Genomic DNA, 27,891 nt, shown 5'->3' with positions numbered 1-27,891 from the left:
GGTTCCCAAAACCCTTCAACACTGAGTGTTTTTCTCCCCTCATGACTATGTTTGTCAGACACATTGGTAGAGATCAGTTGCCCACATTAGCCAAGAACATCATTTTTGTTTACGATCAATAGTTGAACGGACTAGGGCCGTGCAATTTTCATGTCCCCGTACTTGACCAAATGGCTGACACTTGTGGAAATTATTTCCCAGGAACCAGATAGCAATTAGATATAAAGAGAGACTGGGCAAATTTGGACTGTTTTCTCTGGAGTGACAGGTGCTGAGGTGGTGACCGAATAGAAATATATGAAAGAACGAGGGGCACATATAGGGTAGATAGTCAGATCCTTTCTTCCAAGTTGGAGAAGTCAAATACTAGAGGCTTATTTTAAGAGGGGGGAAAGATCAAAGGAGATTTAGGAGGCAGGTTTCTTTACACAGGGACCACTAGGTACCCAGAATCTGCCAGGGAGGTCATGGAAGCAGGTGCGGTAATAACATTTAAGAGGCTTTCAGACGGGCACATAAGTAGTCAAGGAATGGCGATATATAGATGATGTGTAGTTGGACAACTCACTGTGGAACTTGTTGGTTTGAAAAATGCAACTTGTTGCCAATTCCCTTGAATTTATTGGACTATGACAATGGAATAATGCCAGCTATAGCTCAGTCCTGGACAGTACTACGTGTAAACCATAGGATCGTCGTCTGAACCCTTAGTGCCTAGGTGGCATATGGGGCCAAACCATAGGATACGATTAGTTAAATTGGCATGGTTGGCACAGATATTGTGGGTCAAAGGGTCTGTTCTCAGTTCTCTGTTTCTTATCAATGACAGTTTAACTGAAATGAATCATGTCCTTTTAGGTCTGCTTTCTTGGCAGAGATATTTGTCTTTTTCCAAGCGATGAGATTTGCCATTGAGGAAATTAATAACTCAACTGAACTGTTGCCAGGCGTTACTCTAGGCTTTGATGTTGCTGACAGTTGCCTTGAGGTTGTGGACATCCAAGCCATGTTCAGATTCCTGTTGGCCAAAGAAGGAACAGAAGTGGAGTTATTAAACAATTATACATCCTATCAGCCCAGGGTGATTGCTGTTATTGGACCACCATCGACAGATACAGCTATTATCATTGCTAGAGTGTTAGGGTTTCTTCCTCATTCCTCAGGTGAGTTTGAGCATGATGTTTGTTAATATTTGGACTGCGGTAGTCAAAGTTCTCAGCCCCAATATTACCATAAAGGTTAGATGAACGGTATAATCATTTCCTCATTTAAAGTCCCTGCTTTAGTTTGCCCTCTGAACCATTTATGGTGAAGTTTTTCCCAATGGGTCAAGACCCTTCCTTCCTGAAGATGTCTAAGCCCTCTTTGTTGTCACAGAAGCATCCATTAGTTATGTTAAAGAAATTAGGTATTTGTTGGAGCATTTTACGCAACTGCATTTGAGGACCATGAGCATTCTTGGAAACCATTAGATATTCACGGCCTGTTACGCGACAGGCGTTTAAGGCAGCAACGAAGACTCTCCATCTCTGGTGGTGTTCAGGGATTCCTTCATCATGCCAGTAGCTTCCCCTTGGTTTTCCCTACCGTCAATCACGCAAGTCCTGGCGGAGACTAAGGAATACCATCACAAAGGAGTTTCTTCATTGCTGTTTCCATAACAGCTTTGTTTTACCATTTAGGGTTGTTAGCCCAGAGTTGAACCCCCAAACCTGGAGGACCAGTGGCTCATTCATAGTCTGGCCTCTACCCTTTGACCTTTTGACATTGATGACCCTACCAAGAGCCAAAGCGTAAAGCCTTGACTCCAACCAACGTAGTTCTCTGGGTCATTAAGGCACACAAGCCTCCAAACCCAATGACAAGGTTGTGGTCCTTTTGAAGGGGAGGACATTAGGTCAAGACATTATTGATTTTCCTCTGCCCACCACCTAGGCCAAGATCAGCAAATACAGCTCAGGCCAGAAATGAAACACACTGCCCCTTCAGAGGAATTTAAGGTGGGGGGGGGGGTTATATGTGAAGCAGGGTTTGAGGGTCGGCACAACATTGTGGGCCGAAGGGCCTGTAATGTGCTGTACTGTTCTATGTTCTATGTTCGCAATGACATCTGCTGGCATGTCTGAAATGTACTGTACAATACATTCTGCTACGTTACACTCAGTTTCTAGTCTGTACCACCTCTTACAATTTCACCACTTCCTCTATGCTGTCAAAGTACTCTATTGACATCCAATCTTGAACAATTTGTAAATCCTTCCAGTATTCATAAAACTGAAGATATTGTCTTCAACCCTCAGTACAAATTTCATACCTTCTCTACTCATATTGTGGCTTCTGCCTTTGGCTGAGCTAGGCAATCCTCTTTAGCATTTGTTGCCTTATTGCTGTAAACCAGATTGTGTAAAACTTAAGCAGCAGCCAAAGAAGATTGCCTGGGTCAGCCATTTGGTCCTGATGAAGGGTCTTGACCTGAAACAACGACTGTTTTCTCCTCTCAAATTGATGCTCCCTGACCTGCTGAGTTCTGAAATATCAAACACAAGAAAGTCTGTAGATGCTGGAAATCCAGAGCAACACACTCAAAATGCTGGAGCAACTCCATAGGTCAGGCAGCACCTATGGAAAAGAGTAAACAGTCGTTGTTTCAGGCCGAGACTCTTCATCAGGACTGAGATGTGGACTGTTTACTCTTTTCCATAGGTGCTGCCTGACCTGCTGAGATCCTCCAGCATTTTAGATAGATAGATAGATAGACATACTTTATTGATCACGGGGGAAATTAGGTTTTGTTACAGTTGCACCTACCAAGAACAGAGTAGAAACATAGCAATACAAAACCACAAACAATCAAATAATAATATGTAAACCATGCCAGACGGAAATAAGTCCAGGACCAGCCCATTGGCCCAGGGTGTCCAACCCTCCAAGGGAGGAGTTGTAAAGTTTGATGGCCACAGGCAGGAATGACTTCCCATGATGCTCAGTGCTGCATCCTGGTGGAATGAGTCTCTGGCTGAATGTACTCCTGTGCCCAACGGTGTAAATGATGTTACACGCCAACGTCGTGTTGGCAGAGGGAGGGATGTACACAACAACCACAATTGCATGTGAGATTTCCCTTGGCAAATAATATGGCCGGAGTCCAACAGCAAAAAGTTCAATATCCGGGCTACAAACATGTTCCTTGATCGTAATATGACCAGGATTGCACCATCTGTTTTTAACCAGCACAGCAAGACCCCCTCCTTTACGCTTACCACTCTCAGTGTGTGTGTTGCTCTGGATTTCCAGCATCTGCAGAACCTCTGGTGTTTGTGGTCATTGCTGTTTATTAAACAGATTTATGTGCCTTCTCTGTATCTGCTTGGAGCAAGATAAACTGACACAGTGAAGGCTTCGTCGGTGGTGAAAAGCTGCATTAATACAGGTATTCCCCTTTGCTTCTGCAGATTAGTTACCTGGCATCTGGTGAGATTCTGAGTGATAAAATACGTTTCCCATCATTTTTGCGGACCATTCCAAGTGACAAGAATCAAGCAGAAGCCATGACTTTGCTGATCCAGGAATTCCGCTGGAACTGGGTTGCTGTCATTGGTAGTGATAATGAATATGGGCACAAAGCAGTCAGCAAAGTGGTGGAGATGGCCTCAGCAATGGGGATCTGCATTGCATATCAGGGTATCATCACCACTTCACCCGAGATCATCACCCAAACCATCAACAATATCAGTACCACGGTTAATGTTACTATCCTCTTTTCCAATCCCTAAATAGCACATGTGTTTTTTCAGTATTGTCGTGGCTCAAAAACTTACTTCCAAAGTATGGATCATAAGTGAATCTATTTCATTATCGGAGGAGATAGCAAACATACCAAATATTGAGACTATTGGGACTGTTATAGGCATTGCAGTTAAGGAAGGGAAAATGACCCACTTTAAGGAGTTCCTAGACAAATCTCGGAATGACATTAATTCATGGACCATGCCAGACCTGGAGATGGGAAGAGTGTGTCAGCTCCAGAAGCACTTGTGATCAAGGATGTAGCGAATGTCATTGGCAGTGGACTAAGTACTTAAACTCTTCATCGTACAATGTGGAGAAGAGAATCTCATACAATGTATACTCAGCTGTATATGCTGTCGCCTATGGTTTGCATAGTCTGCTCCAGTGTAACGCAACACGCTGTGATAAAACACGAAGTGTCCTCCCATGGCAGGTAAGGTGTGGTCCTCACTTACATAGTGGTATGAGAGCTCAGAAATTGTTAGAAGCATGAAAAGTTTGTTAAATGCAACAAACCTGTCCTAGTTTTAACACATCCATCCCATCCACAGTTCCTTAAAGTTGGTCTGGAGGAGGGGAATAGTGAGGGGATTGTGGGGATAAGCTCCTACAAGCCTATTAAATGCTCCCATTGGTGTGTGTCTTCAGTAGCCTCTGACAACCCAAGACCAGCTCCTGGCCTTGAAATGGTGGCTTAGCTTTAACATTTTTACTGACAGGAGAAGGGCAAAGGCGGGATCCTGGCACCTTAAAACCAATTGCTTAGGGGTTGGCAGCTCATCTATGAGGAGGAAAACTCTGGCCTCAAACCTTTGTGGCCTTGCGGCTACACCCACTCGTGATGAAGACGTCACGAGTAAACGCAAGGAAAATTCCAAAGCTGGAGTCCCGAAGACAGTCCAATGTTGAGTTCAACATGATTGCAACCCTTGTGAAGCCACTGGTGCCAATTTGTATTGGTTTCTGCCATTCCTTTCGAACCATCAACTGCAGGGATAGGGGTAGCCTGCTGCATGGGCAACAGCTTGCTCTCCTTATTGTACTGCCCTGGCTTGCGTACTGAGATAGGATGCAGCATCCATGGTTGACCTGACCAATGGAGGCCTCGATCCCGTCTACACTCAGTGTTCCCTCAACCTCATCCCTCAATTTAACCTCACATCATATCTCTCCATTTTATCTCCTCCTCTTACTCCTCGTCCTAAATCTCCAACACTATCTGTTTCAATACCAGAAACAAGTTTGTTAACATTGTCTTATATGATGTGAATTCTGTTTCTGCAGCATAGTGCAAAGAATTAAAATTACTATAAAATATAAATTAAATAAACAGTTACAAAAAAGGAATGAGGAGGTAGTGTTCAAATCACAAACAAGAGAAAATCGGCAGATGCTGGGAATCCAAGCAACACACACACACACACACACACACAAAATGCTGGAGGAACTCAGCAGGACAGGCAGCATCTATGGAAAGAGAGAGCAGCGTGGATCACAGAGGGGGAGCAGTGAGAGAGGGGCTCACTGAACTCCCGTCGAAGGAAAGATTTAAACTTCATCAGGGTAGGCAGCCTTTTTTTCTCCAGTCCTGCCGAAGGGTCTTGGCCCAAAGCGTCGACTGCACTTTTTTCCATAGATGCTGCCTGGCCTGCTGGGTTCCTCCAGCATTTTGTGTGTGTCGCAAGGGGGTAGTGTTCATAGGTTTGTGGGCCATTCAGAAATCTAATGACGGCAGTAAAGAAGCTATTCCTGAATCACTGAGTGTGGGTCTTCAGAATCCTGTACCTTATCCACGGCAATAGTAATGAAAAGAGGGCATGTTCCATATGATGAGGTTCCTTAATGATTGTGCCTCAGAAAGGATTTCCTTGATGGTGGGGAGCACTGAGCACTGTTCTTGGAATGAAGCTACTGAGTAGACAACCTTCTGCAGCCTCTTGTGATCTTGTACATTGCAGACTCCATTCCGGGCTGTGTTGCAACTAATCAGAATGCTCTCTACAGAGCAAGAGTTTGGTCAAAGCTCTTAGAAATTTGACATATCTTTACTCTATCTACGAAACCTGACTACTCGTCGCACTCTTCAATACTGTCCATTTTCTTAATTTAGCTCTCAACCTTCTTAATCTTCCCTAAGTCGCACCTATTTTCTTTCTCCTTCAATGTCATTTGCCCATTATATTATTCAGCCCAATCTTGTCATATCCTTCAATCTCAATTTCTCATTCTGTACTCGATCACTATTATTCTTTATTCCACTCAATCTCACATTTTTTAATGATATAAATCAAAGCCAGGTTTATTGATCGTGGAGAGGGTGAATGTTTAAGTTGGTAAGTTTGGTGTTATTCAAGTGCTCTGCTTTGTCCTGAATGATACTAAACTTCCTGAATATTATTGGACCTGCCCCCTTCCAAGCAAGTACAGAGCATTCCATCACACTCTTGACTTGTGCCTCCTAAATGGCGGAAAGGCTTCAGGGTATCAGGAGAAGAATCATACAGACAGACAGAATGCCCTGTTTCTAACGCGCTTGTAGTCACAGTTCTGTTCCATTTAGAACTCTGGTCAGTGGTGAACTCAATACTGTTAACTCTCAGTGGGAGAGCTTTAGGCATTCACATGGAGGAAATGTCTGTTATCAGGCACTTTGGTGGCAGGCGTGTTATTTGACACATGGGAACCCAAGCCTCTCGTTCGTATTGCACAGCATTGCTAATTATTACATTATCTGAGGAGCTGGCTGTGGAAAAGAAAATCATACAATCATCAGCAAATGACCCACATCTGTCATAATAGAGCGTATTCTTTCACTGGAGCAATGAAAGGTCATTTGGAACTGAACACTGTCCTGAGGGAATCCTCAGCAGTGCTCTGGAGCAACCACTACAGCAGTCCTCTGTGCCAGGAAATGACAAATGATTCGCCAGTAGAAAGGTCTTCCCCTTAATTCCCATCGACATGATCGCTACTCAGTTCCTTGATGCCACACTGATTTGAAATGAAGGGTGAACTGAAGGGAATGGCTCAGTAGAGTAGTTAGCACAATGTTTTACTGCACTGGTGACCTGGGTTCAGTTCCGACTGCTGCCTGTTAAAAGTTTGTTCGTTCTCCCCATAGCCACATGGGTTTCCTCCGGGTGCTCTGGTTTCCTCCCACAAACCAAAGACATACCAGTTGGTAGGTTAATTGGTCACTGTAAATTGTCCCGTGATCAGGCTAAGATTAAACCAGGGGATGCTGGGTGGCGCAGCTCGAAGGGGCGGAAAGCTGGATCTGAATAAACTGGAGTTCTGCACCTCTGTCCTTGTTTAGACCAAGGATGCACTGAAGTCCAGAGCTGGTGGAATCCAAGCTATGTATTAGTGATCAAGTTATTCTTGAGAAATGTGCCAGTTGATGGAAGTGTAGATAATGGTTTCCATTACTCAGCTGGTACAGTGATGCCAGTATTGTGGCTGTTGCTGAGATATCTTGGCTGGAGACAAAGTTAATTGTGGTGTGCAAATTTTAAGTACTGTAGCTAGGTGCTCCCAGACAAGTAGTCACCTACCAGGAGCCTCCACGTGGGTGACTAGTGGGTATTTATCTTTTATTTTCAGTTTGCTTATTCTGATTGGTCCAGTGTTTCAAGGAATTAATAGAGCAGGTGGCAGGGCAAGCAATCCATTGCAGTCGCAACATATATGACCTAATAGGCTCTATTTTGGTAAACAATGAAACAGTGACCATATCTACAGCAAGTGTTGGCCGTTTGAGGACCTTCAGCTTAGGGTTGATGAGCTGGAGTCCAAGCTCCAGGCACTTTGACACAGGGAGGGGGAATGACACCTCTTAGATTAATTACCTCTAAACTGGTGAATGGTCAGGGACAGAACAGTGTGACTGCAGAAGAAAGAGGCAAAGGGATCCCAAGGTTAGTTCCAGTGAAAACTCAGCCCTTACTTTTGTCCTATAGATACAAGGTCCACACTCCCTGTCTGGACAAGTGTTGGGGCCGTAGAGAGGAAGTGAAAATAGTTCAGGGCGCCGAGCTACGGGCAGCTGTTAAAATGGGAGAATAAAAGAGAATAATGGTCATAGAAAATGGCATTGGTGAACAGACATTGTTCTCTGCTGCAAAGACAGAGGGTCCCGAAGGCTATATGCCTGGCTGAAGCCAGGATTAATGATATCTATTCAGGTCTGGAGAAGAACATGGTGTGGGATATGGTGGGGGTGTGGGGAGCAGGATCTAGTTGCCGTGGTTCACATGGGACTAACCTCATAGGTAGGTCAAGGAAGGAAGTTCATGCTCGGCAATAATGAAGACCTTGGGGCAAAATTGAAAAGCAAAACCACAAGGGTGATAAATCTTTGGAATATTACCTGAAGCATGTGTAAATTGGCAAAGGGTAAATGGGATTAGAGAGGTAGCTGAACTGTTCAAAGCGCGGTGTGGTGGAAATAGTTTCTGATTTATGGGGCACAGACACAAATACTGGGGAAGGGGAGAGCTGCTCTGTTAGAGTGGGCTTCACCTGAATTCTGCTGGGACAGGTATCCTGGCAATTTGCATCAGCTGTGTTGTAGAGACGGCTTCAAACGAAACAGGAGGTGGCAGGTTTCCAAGAGCAGGATGTTTACTAAATCTAGAGGAAATCAAAAGAATAGGATAGTGAGGGGGACAGGCAAAGCTGGGGCAGAAAAAGTTATCAAAAATAGAGGCACAGAATTAGCAAACACTGTAAAAAAAATTCAAAGCTTCTGCCTTTATTTGAATGATGCAGCAGTTGCAAATTAAAGCAGTCGAAAGCATAGACGAAGCATATGAGTATGAACTAAAATCTTAAATAGCAAAGGAAAGAAGACAAGGGTGGGAGAAGTCTATAGGCCCCCCAAAATATGACCTCTTGACCTGGTGTAGCATAAATGGAGAAATACCTCAGATATGATTGAAAGGAACTGCAATTGTTGTGGGAAATTTTAATCTACTTATTAGATTGGATGAACCAAACCTGCAAGGTTTTTGTAGAAAAAGCATTTTTGTGGAGTAATTCTGGGATCCTTTCTTTGAACAATATGTTATGGAACCTATCCAAAAACAGGTTATTTGGGACTGGTCATTAGTAATTAGGAAGGATTAATAAGAGATCTTGCGGTTAACGATCGCTTAGGAAATAGTGACTACAATATGATAGAAATTGAAACAACAAACAAGATTCTGGGGGAACTCAGCAGTCAGAGAGTTGCTGTGTTCCCTCAGCTCCTCCAGATTCAGGAATCCACAGCCTCTTGGTTGCATATTGAAAGTTTTTTGGGGGATCTTCTTCAACTTAACTATGGGGAATTATAATCGCATGAAGGCAGAATTGTTTAAGGTGCACTAGGAAAATATGTGAGAAAATGGGTCAGGAGATGAACAGTCATAGGCATTCAAATGGCTGGTCTGTAACACTATGCAGGAATTTATCCCTGTCAGAAAGAGGCACAATCTGTGGTTGACAAAGGAAGTTAAGAATAAGGTTAAATTGAGTGGTGAGGGCTGGTGGTAGGTCAGAGGTCTGGGAAATTTTAAGGATCCAGGAGCAAAAGAAAACTCAGAAGAAGGGAGAAAATTGATTTTGTGTGAAAACCTGTGCGTAATATCAATGTGTTGCTATGGATATAAAAATCCAAAGAAAGTGAAAAGAGTAGGTTTGGGACCTTTAGAGAAATAAGGTAGGCGTTGGACCTCGAGAGAATGAAGCTAGTATTTTAACGTTTCTTTAAGTGAGGACTATGATTTTTCTTGCAGATGGCAGTGAATCTCTGGAATTTCCCACCCAGAGAGTCATAGAGGATAGCTTATTCAGAGTGTTTAAAGCGGAGGTAGATTCATTTCTGAAAGGTCAGGGTATTGAGGATTACGGGGGTTTGGCACAGAAATGGAGTTGAGGGCTAGCTTCAATCAGCCATGACTGTATTGAATGGAGGAGTAACTTTGATGAGGTGGAGGTCATGAGGCCTGTGCCTGTTCTTATTTCTGTGTGTTCTTTTCATTCACCAGTCATGCCTGGATCTGGCAGGTCTTTGGAGCCTCTAGCCCTTTATTTCTGAGTATGCGGGTCAGTCTATATCATGCTGCTGTCACTATATAGCATGTGTCTAGTCATATGTTGTAGCTTCACTGTTTTACCAATGTTAATCCTGCAATGCTCTTTCACACTTTTTATTAAAGCAGGGTTGCTCTCTTGGTCTGATGGAAGTGGAGAATAAAGGACCTGCCAGGCTGTGATGAAACACAGTTCCTTTGCTCATAGTCCATTGTGCCTTATTGGCACTCAGTTCTGATCTCCCAGGTCTGTCATGAATCTGTCTGTTTTAGAAAGACATTGGCTGGTGGTGCAACGACATCGGCGCCGGACCAGAGAGCGGAGGTTCCCAGGTTCGAGACTAGTCGGGTCTGCTCCCGAGTACGCTTTCCATCCGTGCTGGGTTGAGTGTCGAGATCGCAACTCAACCTTGTAAAATAAAGGGAAAATACTGTGAAAATGTCTGTGTGAGGAGTGGCGAGCCACACCATCTCTCTCTCTCGCTCCGCGCCTTGTAAAAGCCATGAAAAAGACACCATCACGGACTCGCAGACACACACGCACAGACACACACGCACAGACTCACACGCACAGACTCACACGCACGCACCAAAAAAAAACAAAGAAAGAAAGACATTGGAGTATCATAAATATGGATGGGAGTTGGGCAGTGTCCCGTCTAGCAAAACAGTCATGTATTGACAGTAGGTAGATTGTTAAGGATGAGTCCATTAGGTTCATTAGGTTCATTAGGTTCATATCTCATTAGGTTCGTATCTCATTTTGACGATCTTTCCCTGCCTCCAGTCAATAGCATTTATATTTATACCCCATCCAATACCCTGAATAGTTAATTTGTTCTCTCTGGCTATGATATGTACCACCTGCAAAATACACTGAAACAATACACCGAATCTTCTTCAGAAGCATCCACCAAAACAAGAACTCTCATTACACAGAGGGACAAAGGAAGCTGGTGTATGGGAACAGCCTCAGCTATAAATTCCATGTCACGAGTGGTATTGCCTTGGGAATATATCACCATTCTGTCAATGCTTCTGAGGGAAAATTGTAGAACTCCACACCTCACAGCCTCAAGGAATGCAGAGTTCATGAAGAAAGGTTGAATAATTCAGAGTTCAAGCTCATATTGGCCTTGACTTGCAGACTTGAAATGCCAACCTGGCTGGCAATCCACGTAACCCCCGGTGAACTAAAAGACTCAGCCAGCTTGATCAGTGATGGATCCACCTTCTTCCTTAAATTTATTTATCTGCTTCCTCGAGCATCCTTTAATTCCATTCCACCACTCCATCTGCTTAATTTCTACCACACTATCTCATGCCAGTTTTCAAATGCTCATTGAACTATCAGTTTAACCATTCATCTTACCAATATAAACTCCATCTTCAAGTAACTTTTCACAGTTCCTTGGCTTTAAGTGTGCCCTCAGTAAAGGTTAATTATTACTTCCTTTGCTAACTCTAGCCAGTGTATGACCCTCAGTGAACCCAGTTCATCAAAACTCTGATCCTATGTGATTGCTAGAATCCTACTGAACTTTAAGGGATGTGTTATCACAAACCCTGCCTGATATCATAAATGTATACCCATTGAATTTACCAGGCAGGATTAAAGTCTGATTGTGGTTACTTACTTTCTAGCCTGGAAGAAATAAAACAATCTCTGCTCTTTTTTGGTTCTGTGTTAATTCAACATTGAGCAGAGGTGTTGTAATTCAGTTTGATATCAAAAGATATACTAATTAATTAATCAGCTGGGTGACACTGATATATAAACCCTGAAAAAATTCTAACGTTTACCTCAGTCTAATCACTTATTCACACAAAATTAATTGCCTGTTTCTTCCTCACCTGAAGCCTAACCCTAACCCAACAGTAATGGAACCATTGTGTCATACAGCACACAAACAGGTTCTTTGATTCAAGGCGAACGGTATGCTGGCATTTATAGCGAGAGGATTCGAGTACAGGAGCAGGGAGGTACTACTGCAGTTGTACAAGGCCTTGGTGAGACCACACCTGGAGTATTGTGTGCAGTTTTGGTCCCCTAATCTGAGGAAAGACATCTTTGCCATAGAGGGAGTACAAAGAAGGTTCACCAGATTGATTCCTGGGATGGCAGGTCTTTCATATGAAGAAAGACTGGATGAACTGGGCTTGTACTCATTGGAATTTAGAAGATTGAGGGGGGATCTGATTGAAACGTATAAGATCCTAAAGGGATTGGACAGGCTAGATGCGGGAAGATTGTTCCCGATGTTGGGGAGGTCTAGAACGAGGGGTCACAGTTTGAGGATAGAGGGGAAGCCTTTTAGGACCGAGGTTAGGAAAAACTTCTTCACACAGAGAGTGGTGAATCTGTGGAATTCTCTGCCACAGCAAACTGTTGAGGCCAGTTCATTAGCTATGTTTAAAAGGAAGTTAGATATGGCCCTTGTGGCTACAGGGATCAGGGGGTATGGAGGGAAGGCTGGGTTCTGAGTTGGATGATCAGCCATGATCATAATAAATGGCGGTGCAGGCTCGAAGGGCCGAATGGCCTACTCCTGCACCTATTTTCTATGTTTCTATGTTTCTATACCAAGACGTGTCCAAATGCTGAGGGAAGGGCTGCTGACGTTGTCTACACAGACTTTGGCCAAGCCTTCGATCAGTCCCTGCAATGGTAGGCTAGTCCTGAAAATGTGATTACGTGGAATCCAGCATGAGGTAGCCAACTGGATTGAAAATTGTCCCAGTGGTAGGTAAGATCCTGCTTTTAAAAAGAAATCACTAAACCTCAGATATTACCTTAATCTATCCTGAAAACCTTATCCTAACGAATAAATTTAACTTCCAAATCCTTAGCCTTCAGCAACTAATTTAGCATAAAGAGAAAGAACCCAAGAAAGAAACCAAGACAGAAAACAATACCAGGTACTGGGTAAGTAAAACTGGGCAAGAAGAAATAAATAATATGAACCAAAAAGAGATGACATTTACAGTTCTAGTAATGAAGAGAGCATAATTACAAACAATATCAATCATAAGACATAGGAGCAGAATGAGGCCATTCAGCCCATCAAGTCCACTCCGCCATTTCAATCATCTTGGTTAAACTTCCCAAGTCCAATTTTGATGTCATCTACTTGCATTCAGTCAGTTTAAAACTTGTCTGTCAGTTGCTCAGCAGATTGAAGACAGTGAAATTTAAGCTTCAAGATTACACTCTCTACTTTAATAAGAATGGAGACCCACCAACTGGCTATGACATTGTTTCATGGGAATGGACGAGAGCTGGAGTCCGCTGTAAGTCTATTGGTCCATCTGCTAGAAAGATCAGCATCGATCCATCCTTGATCCACTGGAATTGGGAAGATAACTTGGTGAGAATTCAGTTAAAGATTCATTCTTTTGCTTGTCAAAAAGGCTTGCACTTGTATATTAATAAGATGCACAAATCCAGGCATTAACGTTGGCTCTTAAGTAGCATTATTACCTCTGAGTCAGTAGGGATTCCAGCTAACGTTCAAGAAATTGAGTATATAATTCAGACTTACAACATGGTATTACACTGAGGGAACTCTAGACGGTTGGAGATATTACCTTTAGAATAAGATCTTAAGGTGAGGAGCTGTCTGCCCTCTCTGGTGAGTCTTTGGGTGCCTTTGAGAGAAGTGCAATGGAGTTACTACATCCTTTAGCCAAAAGCAGTATAACAGATGATCAGATCATGTACCTCCCAAAGGTTTTCCGGCATTGCTCTTTGAAAATGTGCTGCTGTACTTTCCCATATAACAAGTGATAAGACTTTGAAAGCATTGCCTCACCAATATGCAATCCTGAAGGTTTTAGTACACTATATCAAACCCTAGGGTGTATGACTCACAGAAAATTATTTATTGTGTAGCAAAGATCAATTTATCAGAAAACATAGTCCACTTAAAGAGCAGAGAAGCAGGAACTACAATATGAAAAACAGAAAATGCTGAAAACAGTCAGCAAGCAAGCAACATCTTTGAAAGAGAAAGGAAGTTAACATTTCAGGCTGACAGCCCTTCAACAGAACTGGGAAAACAAGCAAAGAAATTAGTTTTAAGCTGCTGAGAGGTAGAGGAAAGATGAATAGAACAGAGGGAACATCTTTATTTCTCTTTCTACAGATGCTGCCAGGATCAGCTGAATGTTTCCAGTGTTTAGTGATTTTTGTTTCAAATTTCCAGGATTGATTTTCCATTACAATGAATCAATTGGTATTCAGAAATCCGAATATGTAAATCATACAGAAGTAGGCCTGAATAGTTTTTATTACCCAGTCTAAAAAGTGACTACCAGTCTGAGCTACTTCCCACCAAGAATATAAAAAAGTTGTGGTCTAGCAATTGAACGGCATCCATTTAGATACACTTAGATATCATTTAGGTACATTGAGATATACCCTTTTAGATATATTTAGCTACATTTAGATACAACCATATAGATACATTTAGGGGTAGTGCACGGTGGGCAAATTGTATAGCCTTTTTTGTCATTGTTTATAGAGACCTATCTGAACAAAACCTAGGCTGGGGAGTCTGATGCTGGGAACACAACTCAGCTTGGTCCATTTTGAGTAATATTCTTACCAATACAATGGTCCAACTTGGCAGCCCAACCACAGCCATTGCTGGTCGCGTCTCACATCACAAGATAAAAGATCAGCTTTATTTGTCACATATACCTTGAGGCACACAGTGAAATGTGTTGTTTCCATTAATGACCCAACACAGTCCGAGGGTGTGCTGGGAACAGCTCACAAGTGTTGCTATGCTTCCAGTGCCAACATAGCATGCCCACAACTTACTAATCCCGAACAGCTTTGGAATGTGGGAGGAAACTGGAGCACCCGGAAGAAACCCACACAGTCATGGGGAGAACACACAAGCTCTTTACAGACAACAGTGGGAATTGAATCCTGATCTTCTGTTAAGTGTTTCGCTGGAGTAACGTGCCACCCCACACAGCTTAACTTCACCCCATGATAGTCCTCTCCACGCCTTGTGGCGCAATGGGTGGAAATCTTGCCGCTTCTTTAGCATTTGTTTTTTTATGAGACCGAGTTGCCAGCCCGACGCTCAACCTAGCACGGATGGAAAGTGTGCAAGGTGCTGGCCGGATTCGAACCCAGGACCACTCGCCTCGAAGCCCAGTGCGGATGCTACTACACTACTGGCTGACTTAACTTCTCCCCATGTCCTACCATTTCCTCTCTTCGCCCCAGCCTCGCACACTGACTTTTGCTCTGTCCCTTCCTTATCTAATCTATCTATCCTCAGCACTTAAATGCGACTTTTCTCCTCTTTCACTCTTCACCCAAAGTCCGAGCTGACTCCTGCCCTTCTGATTGTTCTCCTATTATTCGCCAGCCTCAGCCCCTTCACAAGCCTCTATCCCTTGCAAATCTAATTGCAATCTGCATCTGGAGTCATCTGAAAAATTGTTCCATGAATAAAGTCAAATCAGTAACACATGAAGACTTGGGCAAAACACATTTCTGAATTTTGCGATGTGAGCGCCCAACATTGCTTTATTTGCCCACCGTGCATGACACCTAAATGCATCTAAATCATTGCCATTCAATTTCTAGGCAACAACTCTTTCATATTTTCAGTGGGAAGTAGCTCAGAGTTTCCGGTTATTTTTAGATTGGATAATGAAAACTATCGGTATGAGGGACCTGTCTTCTCCTATCATTTTGGACCTGTCTTCACCATCCCTCCCCCTCCTGTCTTCTCCTATCATTTTGGATCTCCCCCTCCCCCCCCCGCTTGGAAATCTCTTACTAGCTCTTCCTTCAGTTAGTCCTGACGAAGGGTCTCGACCCAAAACGTCAACTGTACCTCTTCCTATAGATGCTGCCTGGCCTGCTGCGTTCACCAGCAACTTTGATGTGTGTTGTTGGTGTGAGGGAATGCCAGGGGATTCACAGCTCTCAGCAAACAATACCGTGTCACTAAAACAAGAAGCTGTGGGGAGAAATCTATTGCGAGTGAATTTCTGAATTGTTTTGTGGAGGTACATGGCAATTCCACAAAAAAAATGCAAAGTTTTTGCTTTATTTTCCAAACAGTTGTTCTGCTGAGTTACAATGATCAAACGTAACAGCTAATCCATCTTTCCCATCCCATCCCACCACACCCCACAATATAATTCATCCCTAAGGATATTAACTAGGTCCCCTTGCAGAGCTTATAACGAGAGCTTGTGTTCTTTTTCCAACAGGACCCGTTCTCTAATTGTTCAGCAAACTGTGAACTAGGGCAGAAGAAAGTCCCAAGAGGGGTTTTTCCTTGCTGCTTCAGCTGTGAAAATTGTCCCTCTGGAACATACCCAAACCAAAGTGGTAAGTAAGCACCCAATATCCCTCAGATTGTTTTTTATTTCTTTTTCTTGATCTCATTGGATTTTGCTGTATCACATTATCTGCAGTTCTAAACATCTAACAAGAAAATATGTTAAAAATATACTGCTTTTCCACTCTTATGTTATTGGACCGGTCAACTGAAGAAGCCTGGAGTCAATAAACTCAGCATATGAGGAGAGAGAGCAAGGGGAGATGTTAGATATTAAATTGAGGTCAAAACAATTCATCACCATAACTTGCAAAAATTATTACAAAAATATCTCAGGAATGCAATCTGAGAGAAACGCATTTTAGAACTGTTTGGCAGGAGATTCCTTCACATTCTGAAACTGGCTGAGACCATAAGACATAGGAGCAGAATTAGGCCATTCAGCCGATCGATCTGCTTTGGCAGTTATCTCTCAATCCCATTATCCTGCCTTTTCTCCATAACCTTTGATGTCCTGACTAAGCAAGACCTATCAACCCCTGCTTTAAATGTACCTAATGATTTGACCTCCAGAGTCACCTGTGGCAATGAATTCCTCAGATTCACTGCCCTCTGGCTAAAGAAATTTGCCTTCATCTCCATTCTAAATGGACATTCCTCTATTCTGAGGCTGTGCACTCTTGTCCTACACTCCCCCACTAGAGGAAACATCCTCCCCACAACCACACTATCTAGGCCTTTTATCATTCTTCTAAGCTCCAGTGAGTACAGGCCCAGAGCCGTCAAACGTTCCTCATACATTAACCCTTTCATTCCTTGACCCTCTCCAATGCTATCACAGCTTTTCTTAGATAAGGAGCCTGAAACTGCTCACAATACACCAAGTCCGGTCTGACCAATGCCTTAGAAAGCCCAGCATTACATCCTTGCTTTTATATTCTAGTCCTCTCAAAATGAATGCTAACATTGTATTTGTCTTTGGCACCATCAACTTAACCTGCAGGTTCTCCTTTAGGGAAACCCAAACAGGAGAAAATCTGCAGATGCTGGAGATCCAAAGCAACACACACAAAATGCTGGAGGAACTCAGCAGGCCAGGCGGCATCTATGGACAAGAGTGAACTGTTGACATTTCAGGCCGAGACCCTTCATCAGGACTGGAAAGGGAGAAGTCAGAGTAAGCAGGTGGGGAGAGGGAGGAAGAAGTACAAGGTGGTAGCTGATAGGTGATACGTGAAACTGGGAAGGGTGAAGATAAGAGCTGGGAAGTTGATTGGTAAAAGAGATAAAGGGCTGGAGGAGGGGGAATAAGACAGGAAAGGTTAGAAGACAATGGAAGAAAGGGAAGGGGGAAGGGAGAGGGAGGTGATGAGCAAGTAAGGAGATAAGATAGAGCGAGAAACAGGAATGGGGAATGATGAATGTGGGGGCAATCACTGGAAGATTGAGAAATCGATGTTCATGCCATCAGGTTGGAGGCTACGCAGATGGAATACCAGGTGTATCTCCTCCAACCTGAGTGAGGCCTCATCGCGGCAGTACAGGAAGCCATGGGCTGACATGTCGAATGGGAAAGGAAAAGTGGAACTGAATGGGCGGCCACAGGGAATTCCAGCTTTTTCTGACAGATGGAGCAGAGAAGCTTAGCGAATCCTTTAGGGAATCCTGCCTGAGACTCCCAAGTTGCTTTGAACTTCTGATTTTTGAAATTTCTCCCCATCTAGAAAACAGTCTATGCCTTTATTCCTTCTACCAAAGTGCCTTACCATACACTTACCTGCACTATATTCCACCTGCCACTTCTTTGCCCATTCTCCCAATTTGTCTAAGTCCTTCTGTAGACTGGCTGCACTGGTGTATTTAATATTTCAGTAATATCTGAGTAATATTGTAAATATGTTGTTTGATTAACCTTTCTTATTCATTTAAATATTTCATTGTGGGTTATATGTAAAAGTATGTGAATGGCATACATCATCACACCACCACGGCATACGCACATGCCTCAGTGAAAGTAAAAACAAAACTGAGTCACAAATTCCCTGCACCATGTTTCCTTTCAATTAGTTTTATGTTTTGGAGTTACAAAACTTAACAGTAGTGACAAGATCCAGCCACATCCCCTGCGATTGAGTCAACCTAAAGTGATGTAAGAAAGCTATTGGACGATACCTCAGCAGTGTTCAAGGATGACACTGGAAAACTCAAACATATCAGGAGTGAAATAGTGTTAAATAAAAATGCCAAACCCAAGTTTAACAAAGCCCATCCAGTTCCTTATACTAACCAAGATAAAATATCAGTGAGTTAGATTGCATGGAGGCTGAAAGAATTCTTTCTAAGGTTGAGCGGAGCCAATGGGCAATGCCAGTGTCCCAGTAGCCAAAAAGAATGTGTCCATCAGGATCTGGAATTTTAAGGTCACCATCAACCCTGTACTGAAAGTAGATCAATACCCTCTGCCAGGATAGAGGATATCTTTGCAGACCTTTCTTGGGGGAAAACTTATGCAAAGTGGACTTCGCTGAGACCTATCTAGAGGTGGAGATGGAAGAAGGGTCAAAAGTTCTTTTTATCATAAACACTCATACAAGACATTATCACTGTAATAGGCTTATTTTTGGAGTAGTATCTGCATCTTCATTCTGGCAGAAAGCTATGGTCCAGTTGCCGCAGGTTTGCCCAGTGCTGTCTTTTTATGTTGTCCTTTGTATGGTTTGTCAATTACTATATAACAGGTTCCTTCCCAACCTGGCTACTGCGCTCCACCCCTTGAACTCATTACTTGAGATTGGGAAGAAATGACAATTGTCAAATCAGTGTGAGGTGGCTTTCCAGAAGGTAAAGGAAATGGTGACTCAGACTATACTCACACATGATGATCCACATCGTCCAGTGAAGCTTACCTGTGATGCCTCGCCTTGTGGTATAGGTGCAGTCACATCACATGCCACGAATGATAGAAGTGAACACTCAGCCTTTGCATCACGTGCCCTTACTGCTGCAAAGAAAAATTGCACACAGGTTGACAGAGAGGCCTTGAGTCTGGTTTGGTGTGTAAAACATTTCAAATAGTATGGGAGACAGATTAACCTCATTACTGACCATCAACCAACAGTGTCCATTTTCAGTCTAGAGAAGGAATGCTGTGTATTTAATATTTGAGCAATCTTGTAAATATATCTTGCATTTAGCATACAGCAGCAGCACAAATGCAGGGACGGGCTCCTGCTTCTTGGAGAACAAGATCAAATTCAACTAATCATGGAAATGCTGTTGAATTGTCCCACTTGCCCTTGGAAAAGGAAACAACTGAAAAGTTTACAAAAGAGGACATTCCTTTTGATGTTTTTAACCTAATACAAATCAAAAGTCTCCCTTTTATGACAGAGATAATCTAAAGGAAAACTAGAAAAGAGCCCACGCTACCTCAGGTCTATATGGCCACTCAAAATGGCTGGAATGTGCAGCAGGAATACCTGCTCCTCCATTTTTACCAGCACTGGGATGAACTCGCCCTGGATGGGGTTTGTCTTACGTGAGGATTGAGTACTGTTGTACTATCCAAGCGCAGAGCTGAAGTGTTCTACATGCTGGTGATCTCGGTGTGATGAAAACGAAAGCGTTGGCTCAAAGCTTTGTCTGGTGACCTAGGAGAGACCAGCAGACCAAGCAGCTTGCCATACACGGTTCAGGATGCCAACACATCTAGAAGATGCCAAGAGCAGGTGCCTCTCCATCCCAGGGAATGGCCTGCAATGCCCTGGCAGAGGATTGATGTGGATTTTGCCAGACCATTCATGCGAACAAATTTCTTGGTAGAAGTGGATGCAGCTACGAAGAGGCCAGAAGTGTTCCCAACGACCTGCACTACAGCCTGACACTTAGTTAAGGTGTTGAGAATCCTCTTCTCAAGGACAGGTGTTCCAGAAAACTTAGTCTGTGACAAGGGACCACAGTTTGTTGCCAAAACGTTTCAGTCATTCCTCAAAATGAATGGGATAAGACATACATTATTACATCTGCACCATAGCATGCAGCTGCAAATGGCTTGGCGGAAAGATTTGTCATCAGAACACAATTCACTGACACTGAATCAGAAGCTCACCAATTTCCTCCTTGCACACTGCAATGCAACACACTCCACAACCAACACTCACCAGCTATGCTGTTCCCGGGTCATCCCCTAGTGTTCATGCTTGGATCTCCTCAAACCCAATCGCAGGATAAACAGCTGAGTCAAATTGAGGGCTCTTCAAACAGAGAGGTCTGATGTTCCACTCCTGGACAAGCAGTCCCAGTGAGGGACCACAGGGGTGACCAAAAGTGGGCAACTGGGCCACTCTCCTACACAGTGGAAGTTGTGCCTGATGTCTTCTGGAGACGACACATCAAACTATGAGAAGAGCGGAGTCAATTGTTAGAGAAGAAAGGTGCTCAGAGCTTTCAGAACCACCTTTTGCAGTCCCAGAGTCAACTCCTACAACCACCATGGAGAAGGCCCAGAAACTGAGAGTGTTTCACAACCACAATTCTCACCTGCATTCTATATTAAGTTGGAGTTTATAGCTAAGCAGGGAGGAGTGTTGTGTATTTAATATTTGAGTAATCTTGTAAATATATTATTTGATTAAACATTCTTTTTCATTTAAATAATTCATTACAAGTTACTGTATATGGAAATGTACCTGAATAGCATACTTCATCGTGCCACCACATCGTATGTGCGCGCCTTGCTTAAAGTAAAAACGAAACTAACACGTGCATCCCTGGTTCCATGTTTGGTTTCAATTAGTTTTATGCTTTGGAGTTACGAATCATAGCAGCTGCTTCCTCAACACTATCTGCCTCGCTACCTATCATCGTATCAGCTACAAACTTGGTCACAAAGCCATGAATTCCATTGTCAAAATAATTGAAATATGATATAATGTGAAAAGAAGTGGTCTGAACACTGATCCCTGTGGGACACCACTCATCACTCGCAACCAATCAGAAGAGGCCCCCTTTATTCCCACCCTTTGCCTCCTGCCAGTCAGGCAATCTTCTATCAATGCTAGTACCTCTTCTGAAATACCATGGACTCTTCTCTTGTTAAGCAGCCTCATGTGCAGCATCTTTTCAAAGGCCTTCTGAAAATCCAAGTACACAATATCTCCTGACTCTCCTTAGTCTATTCTGCTTGTTAGTTCCTTAATGAATTCCAGCTGACTTGTCATGCAAGATTTTCCCTTGAGGAAAACATACTGACTTTGGCCTACTTCATTATGTGCCTCCAAGTACCCTGAAACCTTGTCCTTAATAATGGACTGCAGCATCTTCCCAACCATTGAAGACAAACTAACTAGCCTATAATTTCCCTTCTTCCACCTCCCTCCCCTTTTAAAGAGTGGAGACATTCTTGATGGTAGTGTAGCAGTGGTCAAAGGTGTTGGGCCCACTGGTGCTGCAGGTGCAATTTTCCACTCCTCCGGGACCATTCCAGAATCTAATGATTCTTGAAAGATCATTACTGATCCCTCCACAATCTCTTCAGCTACCTCTTGCAGAACCCTGGAGTGTAGTCCATCTAATCCCGGTGGTTTACTTACCTTCAGACCTTTCAGATTCCCAGGCACCTTCTCCTTAGTGATAGCAACTGCACTCACTTCTGCCCCCTGACACTCTGAAAATTGTGGCATACTGCTAGTTTCTTCCACAGTGTAGATGGACACAAAATACTACCTCTCCAGTGTAATTTTCCAGCAGTCCAATATCCACTCTCACCTCTCTTTTACTCTTTATATACACTTTACTCTTTATATATAACTCCCATCAGGATCATTTCACCCTTGCAGTTTCTTAACTCTATCCCCAAGGACTCTACATCTTCTGACAATACGTCACCTCTTTCTAAGGATTTGAGTTAATTTTTTTTACCAACAGAGTCACCCCACTCCCTCTGTCTACCTGCCTGTCCTTTCGACACAGTGTGTATCCTTGGATATTAAGCTCCCAACTATGATCTCCTTTCAGCCGCGACTCAGAAGTGCCCGTAACATCATACCAGCCAACCTCTAACTGTGCTACAAGACCATCTACCTTATCCTGTATGCTAGGTGCATTCGAACGTAACGCCTTTAGTCCTGTATTCATCAACCTTCTTGATTTTGCCCCCATGTTACATTTCACCTCATCCCACTGACTGCAATTTTGCCCTATCATCCGCCTGTCTATTGTCACAGTCTCGCTACACACTGCATCTACTTGTACGCCAACCGCCCCACCCTCAGCCCGAGCACTCCGGTTCCCATCCCCCTACCACATTAGTTTAAACCCTCCCCAACAGACCTAGCAAACCTACCTGCAAGGATATTGGTTCCGGCTCAGGTTCAGGTGTAACCCATCCTTTTTGTACCTTCCCCAGAAAAGATCACAATAACCCAGAAACCTAAAACCCTGCAGCCACGCATTCTTCTGCCAAATTATTCTACTCTTACCCTCAATGGTGCATGGCACAGGCAGCAATCCAGAGATTGCCACCCTTTCAGCTTCGTTATATGAGCTGAAAGTTAAAGATAATCCATTTGTAATTGCGAAGCCTACATTATGGTTTATGTTCCATTGTTTATCAGTGGACATGAGGCTTATTAAGTCCCCAAAAATACAAGCACGCTCTCGACTGGAAGTCTGCAAACCATCTTGTTGGCCAGGAACATATGCAAATATGAGATCTAGCACAGGACTGACTGATTTTTCAAATCTTTTGTGGGCAGCCACAGAGAACACCAAGTATAGAGACCGCCTTCACTGAAGACCTACATACTTATCTGATGACAGAGCAATCACAGCTTAGCATGTAAACTTCTCCCAACCACTGTTGCACCTCACTCTTAGTATTCTAGAACTGCAAGTGGACTCTTTCTCAAGTCTGCAGACTGTGGAAGGGAACTTGCATTGTGCATAATTTAAGCAATATATACACACACACACACACACACACACACACACACACACACACCATGCTGGAGTAACTCAGCAGGCCAGGGAGCACCTATGGACAAGATGCTTGGGCCGAGACCCCTCATCACCTCCTGATTGTAACCGATGTTTTGATGACAAACTCCGCCATCTTCTTCAGGGAAGATGCCTGGGCCTGTCTAAGTACCTCTGGACTAGACATGCCCAGGCACCGTCCCTGAAGAAGATGGCAGAGTTTGTCATCAAAATGTCGGTTATAGTCGATAACTGTACCTGGCAGGAAGCCTGAGAAGAGTTTATTTATTGATCTGGTGTTGTTTAGTATTGTGGCTTTCTGAAGATTTACGTAGATATTGCAGGGGAGCCCTAGTTGTGGAAGTCTGGTTGCTCTCTGAACTTGGCAAAATGTTTGCAAACATTTCGGCTCCAATCGAGAAGCCTTCATCAGTGTGTAGATGAAGATGTTGTCTCCTCAGAATGCTGGTTTATATACTCCTCTAGGGTCCAAGTGGATATTGATTAGATATCGTGTTCTGGTTGGCTAGTTCAGGACACTCTGAACATTTGTGAACACCGTGAACAGGCCTAATTGTTTAATGCTATTGTGTAGTGTCTTTGGGATGATAGCAGTTGTATAGATATTACTAATTATTATCATTATTATATTACCCATTATTATTGTCATATTAATGAAATGTCATTAATGTATTCAATTTAAAGAAAGGGATGAACAATGTTAATAAAAGATTGGTTAGAAGTGGGAGCATTTTGAAAATGAAAGAAAACAGAACACAATAACAAGCTAGCCAGAAACCTAAAAAGAAAGAAAATACCACAAATAAACCTGGACCCCTCAGAGAGCAGGAACAAAAGAACATTTAATGAGGAACATGGAAACAGTAAAAGTATATTAAGTGTTTTAAGTATATTAAGGTATACTAAGTATTATATACGTACATGAAAGTGTGGGAAATTCAGGATCTCTTTTCATCTAATCTCTAAAGTAATGAGAGTGATGAATTTGAAGAAATTAACATTAACAAAAAAATCTGGAAAAATAATACCCTGCGCATGAAGATGAATGCAAAGGTACCTTGAATTAATTCTTCAGAATTCCTCAAATTCTATGTGATCTGTTTCGAATGAAAATTAACGAATATAGTTCTACTGTTTCAGAAAGGATGGGGCTAACTAGGGAATAATTAACAAATTAACCACTAGTCGATACTATGAATGGAGCAGTTGGTAATGCACAAAATCATGTCAGAATCAACATTATTGAAGTAAAGGAATTTCTATTTAATGGATCTACATAGTGTTTTGATTCCCTTTCAATTCTATTTCAATTTGAACCTAAAAGCATCTTGGACCCATACATGTAGAAGATATTTCTCCTTGTCTCCATCTCATCTATGATTGTGGCAGATCATCATAAAACCAGAATTCCTGTTCTTGTCCACACTCTGCCATGGCTTCCTCCAACCTCCCAAATTCCACTGGTGGCTTCAGGCAATGACTATCTCTTATTTAAGGAAAAAAACCAGCTTGAGCTAGCTTCAGATGATTACAGCATCTCTCTCAATTATGTTCTGCTATCTCAGTGTACATATTCTAGTACTATCCAATTTCTACCCCATATCTTGTCACCTAGTGACAATCTTCTAGAGATTGTCAAACGAAGGCTCCCTAGACTGATTCCTGTGATAGAATTCAATAAATTAGGTTCTCTGAGTTTAGATGAAAAGAGATCTCACATGCTAATAGAGTCTGAGATGTAGTGTAGATCCTATGAAGATTGGGGAGTTTAGAACTAAGGGACATAACTCCAAGATTAGAGATCAGCCATATAGGGCAGAACCAGAAGAGTGTTTTATTTTAACCCATTGAAATTCCTGGTCCTAAGGGATCTGAATATGTTCCATGGCAAATTAGAGTTCAGCCATGGTCTTCTGAAATGGTAGAGCAGGATCAAGCCTCATATGGGTCTCCTGCTCCTCTTCCTTGGTGCTGACTTAGTCATAGTCATAGTCATACTTTATTGATCCCGGGGGAAATTGGTTTTCGTTACAGTTGCACCGTAAATAATAAATAGTAATAAAACCATAAATAGTTAAATAGTAATTTGTAAATTATGCCAGTAAATTATGAAATAAGTCCAGGACCAGCCTATTGGCTCAGGGTGTCTGACCCTCCAAGGAAGGAGTTGTAAAGTTTGATGGCCGAAGGCAGGAATGACTTCCTATGACGCTCTGTGTTGCATCTCGGTGGAATGAGTCTCTGGCTGAATGTACTCCTGTGCCCAGATAACTTATGGTATCTGTATCCTGGATGTGCACAAAGGGTAGATGGAACTTTATCCTGTATCTAACCTATGCTAATCCTCGGAGTGTATCATGGGATAGTGTAGAGAGAGAGATTTCATATCTAATCCATGCTATATCAACTTCAGGAGTCTTTGATACTAATTACAATACTCCAGTTGTTAGGTCTGCTGGTGGTAGAATGTGTTTTCTCATGCTTATATCAATGGTTTGTAGCTTTTCCTGTGTGTTTTTCTACATTGATAAACCAAGCAAAGTTTTCTGCCAAATAAGGCAGCCATTCTTCAGGGTGAGCTTCACCATCTGCCTGTCCTGTATCTTAGTCAGGTCTTTCCAAATTGTCTGCATATTCAAGCTGGCCGCCAAGCTGCCTAAGGCCCATGAGTATTGGGTTAAGTATAATGGGCAGTACATATTCATCTTCTTAAGCACTCTCATCCAAATCATCATTTCTGCCGTGTGACTAATCACAGACCCACCCAGTCCTCATGGCCACATCATCGAGGAATCAATTGTCCTAGACTGCAACACTGGTAATATCGTTGCCTTCTCTCTCAGTTTTCTTTACACTGTTTTTCTCACTGTAGCGTGTTTCCTTTTTGTTTACATGGGAAGAGACCTACCAAAAAAGTACAATGAGGCTAAGTTCATCGCCTTCAGTATGATGATCTGCTTTGTATATTACATCCTGTTCATGACATCAATGGTCACCCCCAATCAGGAGAGGTACACCTCGTTCATACAGACTTTCCTAACTGTCACTAGTGCCTTTAGTATTGCTCTGGGATATTTTATTCCAAAATGCTACATCATTTTGTTTATGCCACAGAAGAACACCATGGTCTATTTCCAATCCTGCATTCAGGATTACACAAAGAAGCAGAATGAAGCAAATTAGAATGCATGAGCCCTTTGTTCACCTGATCCCTTATCGTTTAGGTTTACAGTGTGGCAGAAAGACGTTTTGCATTTATATAGCAGTTTTCGCTACCTTGTATAATCTTATAAAGGACTTACAGTTGCAGTGTAGAAGATGTACCATCAAGCAGGAGGAGAGAGAGCAGCGTGCTGCATGTGCACAGCCCTAGGGTGAAAAATGATATCGTATCCGTTAAATAGGGGCCGTGGACAATTCTGATTTGATGGAGACGGACGTGAAAGCACAGAGGAACATCTGGAGAAATTTCCGAAACGCCAGTTCGCTGCTGTTATTATTGCGCAGTTGGGAATCTTCCCGAGGGAAGGCCTCAAAATCCCCAGCTTTGCCTGCTGTTGGCGACCGAGATTAAGGTCGAATCGTTCGGACAGAGATGGCACTCAGTACTCGGTGTCAGAGAGCTGATCGGAGGCTCGAAGTTTTCGGATGACTCAGAGTCGGACTGTGGTCGGCATGGCAGGGAGAGTTTTTCTTCTTTCTTCCGTCTGCGTGAGATGTGGGACATTTGAGAAACTTTGAACTTTTTACTGTGCTCATGGACTTCTTCATCAAGTTATGGTATTGTTGCACTGTTGTAACTATATGTTATAATTATGTGGTTTTGTTCGTTTTTTCAGTCTTGGTCTATCCTGTGTTTTGTGATATCACACCGGAGGAAATATTGTATCATTTCTTAATGCATGTATTACTAAATGACAGTAAAAGAGGACTGCGTGTCTTCATAATCTAACTTTATACACAGCAAGCTTCCACAAACTGAAAAGAAACAAGGATGAGGTCATCTAATTGTTGTTGGTGTGATAAATGCGAGTCAGAGGAAGTTGATGGTTGTCTTCCATTATTTCGAAATATTGTGTTGTTTTCCTTAAAATCATGCTAGTTTTTTTACACAATAATAAATATGGTGACGTATCTATAATTGAGAGTGACAAATGCTTCAATTGCCTCACTCCGCCCTACCTACCTGTAACTCTGCAGTGTCAGAGAGTGAGTTGATCACTTCAGGATACCCAGCGTTGGATCCAATCTTGCAGCCAGGATATTTCGGTGGCAGGTAAAGTTGAGGTTCTGGTCAATGGTGATCCCAAGGATGTCGATAATGGGTACTTGGCACTAGTAAGTGTACTGACTGCCAAGGAAGGGCTCCCACACTGGACAAGATTAGTATGCACCACCTCTGTATGCAGCTTCTCTTATTAGTTGTTTAATTTTCCAGAACATCTGATGACAAGATATGGACGAACTGAAGATTCAGCCATTATCCTATCTATCGGTTGCGGGCTTTATCTACTTAGCTTCATCTAGTGTGTGCTCTGGTGCTGTTTAGTGCTGTGTTGCAGGTTCAGCCTCATTTTTGTGTATGGCTGATAGTGAGCTGGGCAGGCCCCTATTGAAATACAATTGATCCACTGCCTTGATAGCAATGGTAGGGCGAGCAATATGCTGAAACATGAAATTACAGATGTTTCTACTGCTGCTGATTTTCCACAGTGTTC

General features: G+C 42.8%; 1 protein-coding gene across 1 annotated transcript; it reads left to right on the top strand.

The window, feature by feature from the left end:
- Nucleotides 1–687: 687 nt before the first annotated feature.
- LOC134337669 (taste receptor type 1 member 1-like) lies at nucleotides 688–26,356 on the top strand. Its single transcript, XM_063032862.1, is given in 5 exon segments — nucleotides 688–1,180; nucleotides 3,453–3,626; nucleotides 3,778–4,011; nucleotides 4,067–4,222; nucleotides 25,478–26,356. Coding segments are annotated over 5 exon segments (1,725 nt in total). The 5' UTR covers nucleotides 688–898.
- Nucleotides 26,357–27,891: the final 1,535 nt, after the last annotated feature.

The sequence above is a fragment of the Mobula hypostoma genome, chromosome 25 (assembly GCF_963921235.1).
Source record: "Mobula hypostoma chromosome 25, sMobHyp1.1, whole genome shotgun sequence".
Taxonomy (NCBI): domain Eukaryota; kingdom Metazoa; phylum Chordata; class Chondrichthyes; order Myliobatiformes; family Myliobatidae; genus Mobula; species Mobula hypostoma.
The sequence above is the reverse complement of the archived record's forward strand: the minus strand, read 5'-3'. Positions and strand labels throughout refer to the sequence as shown.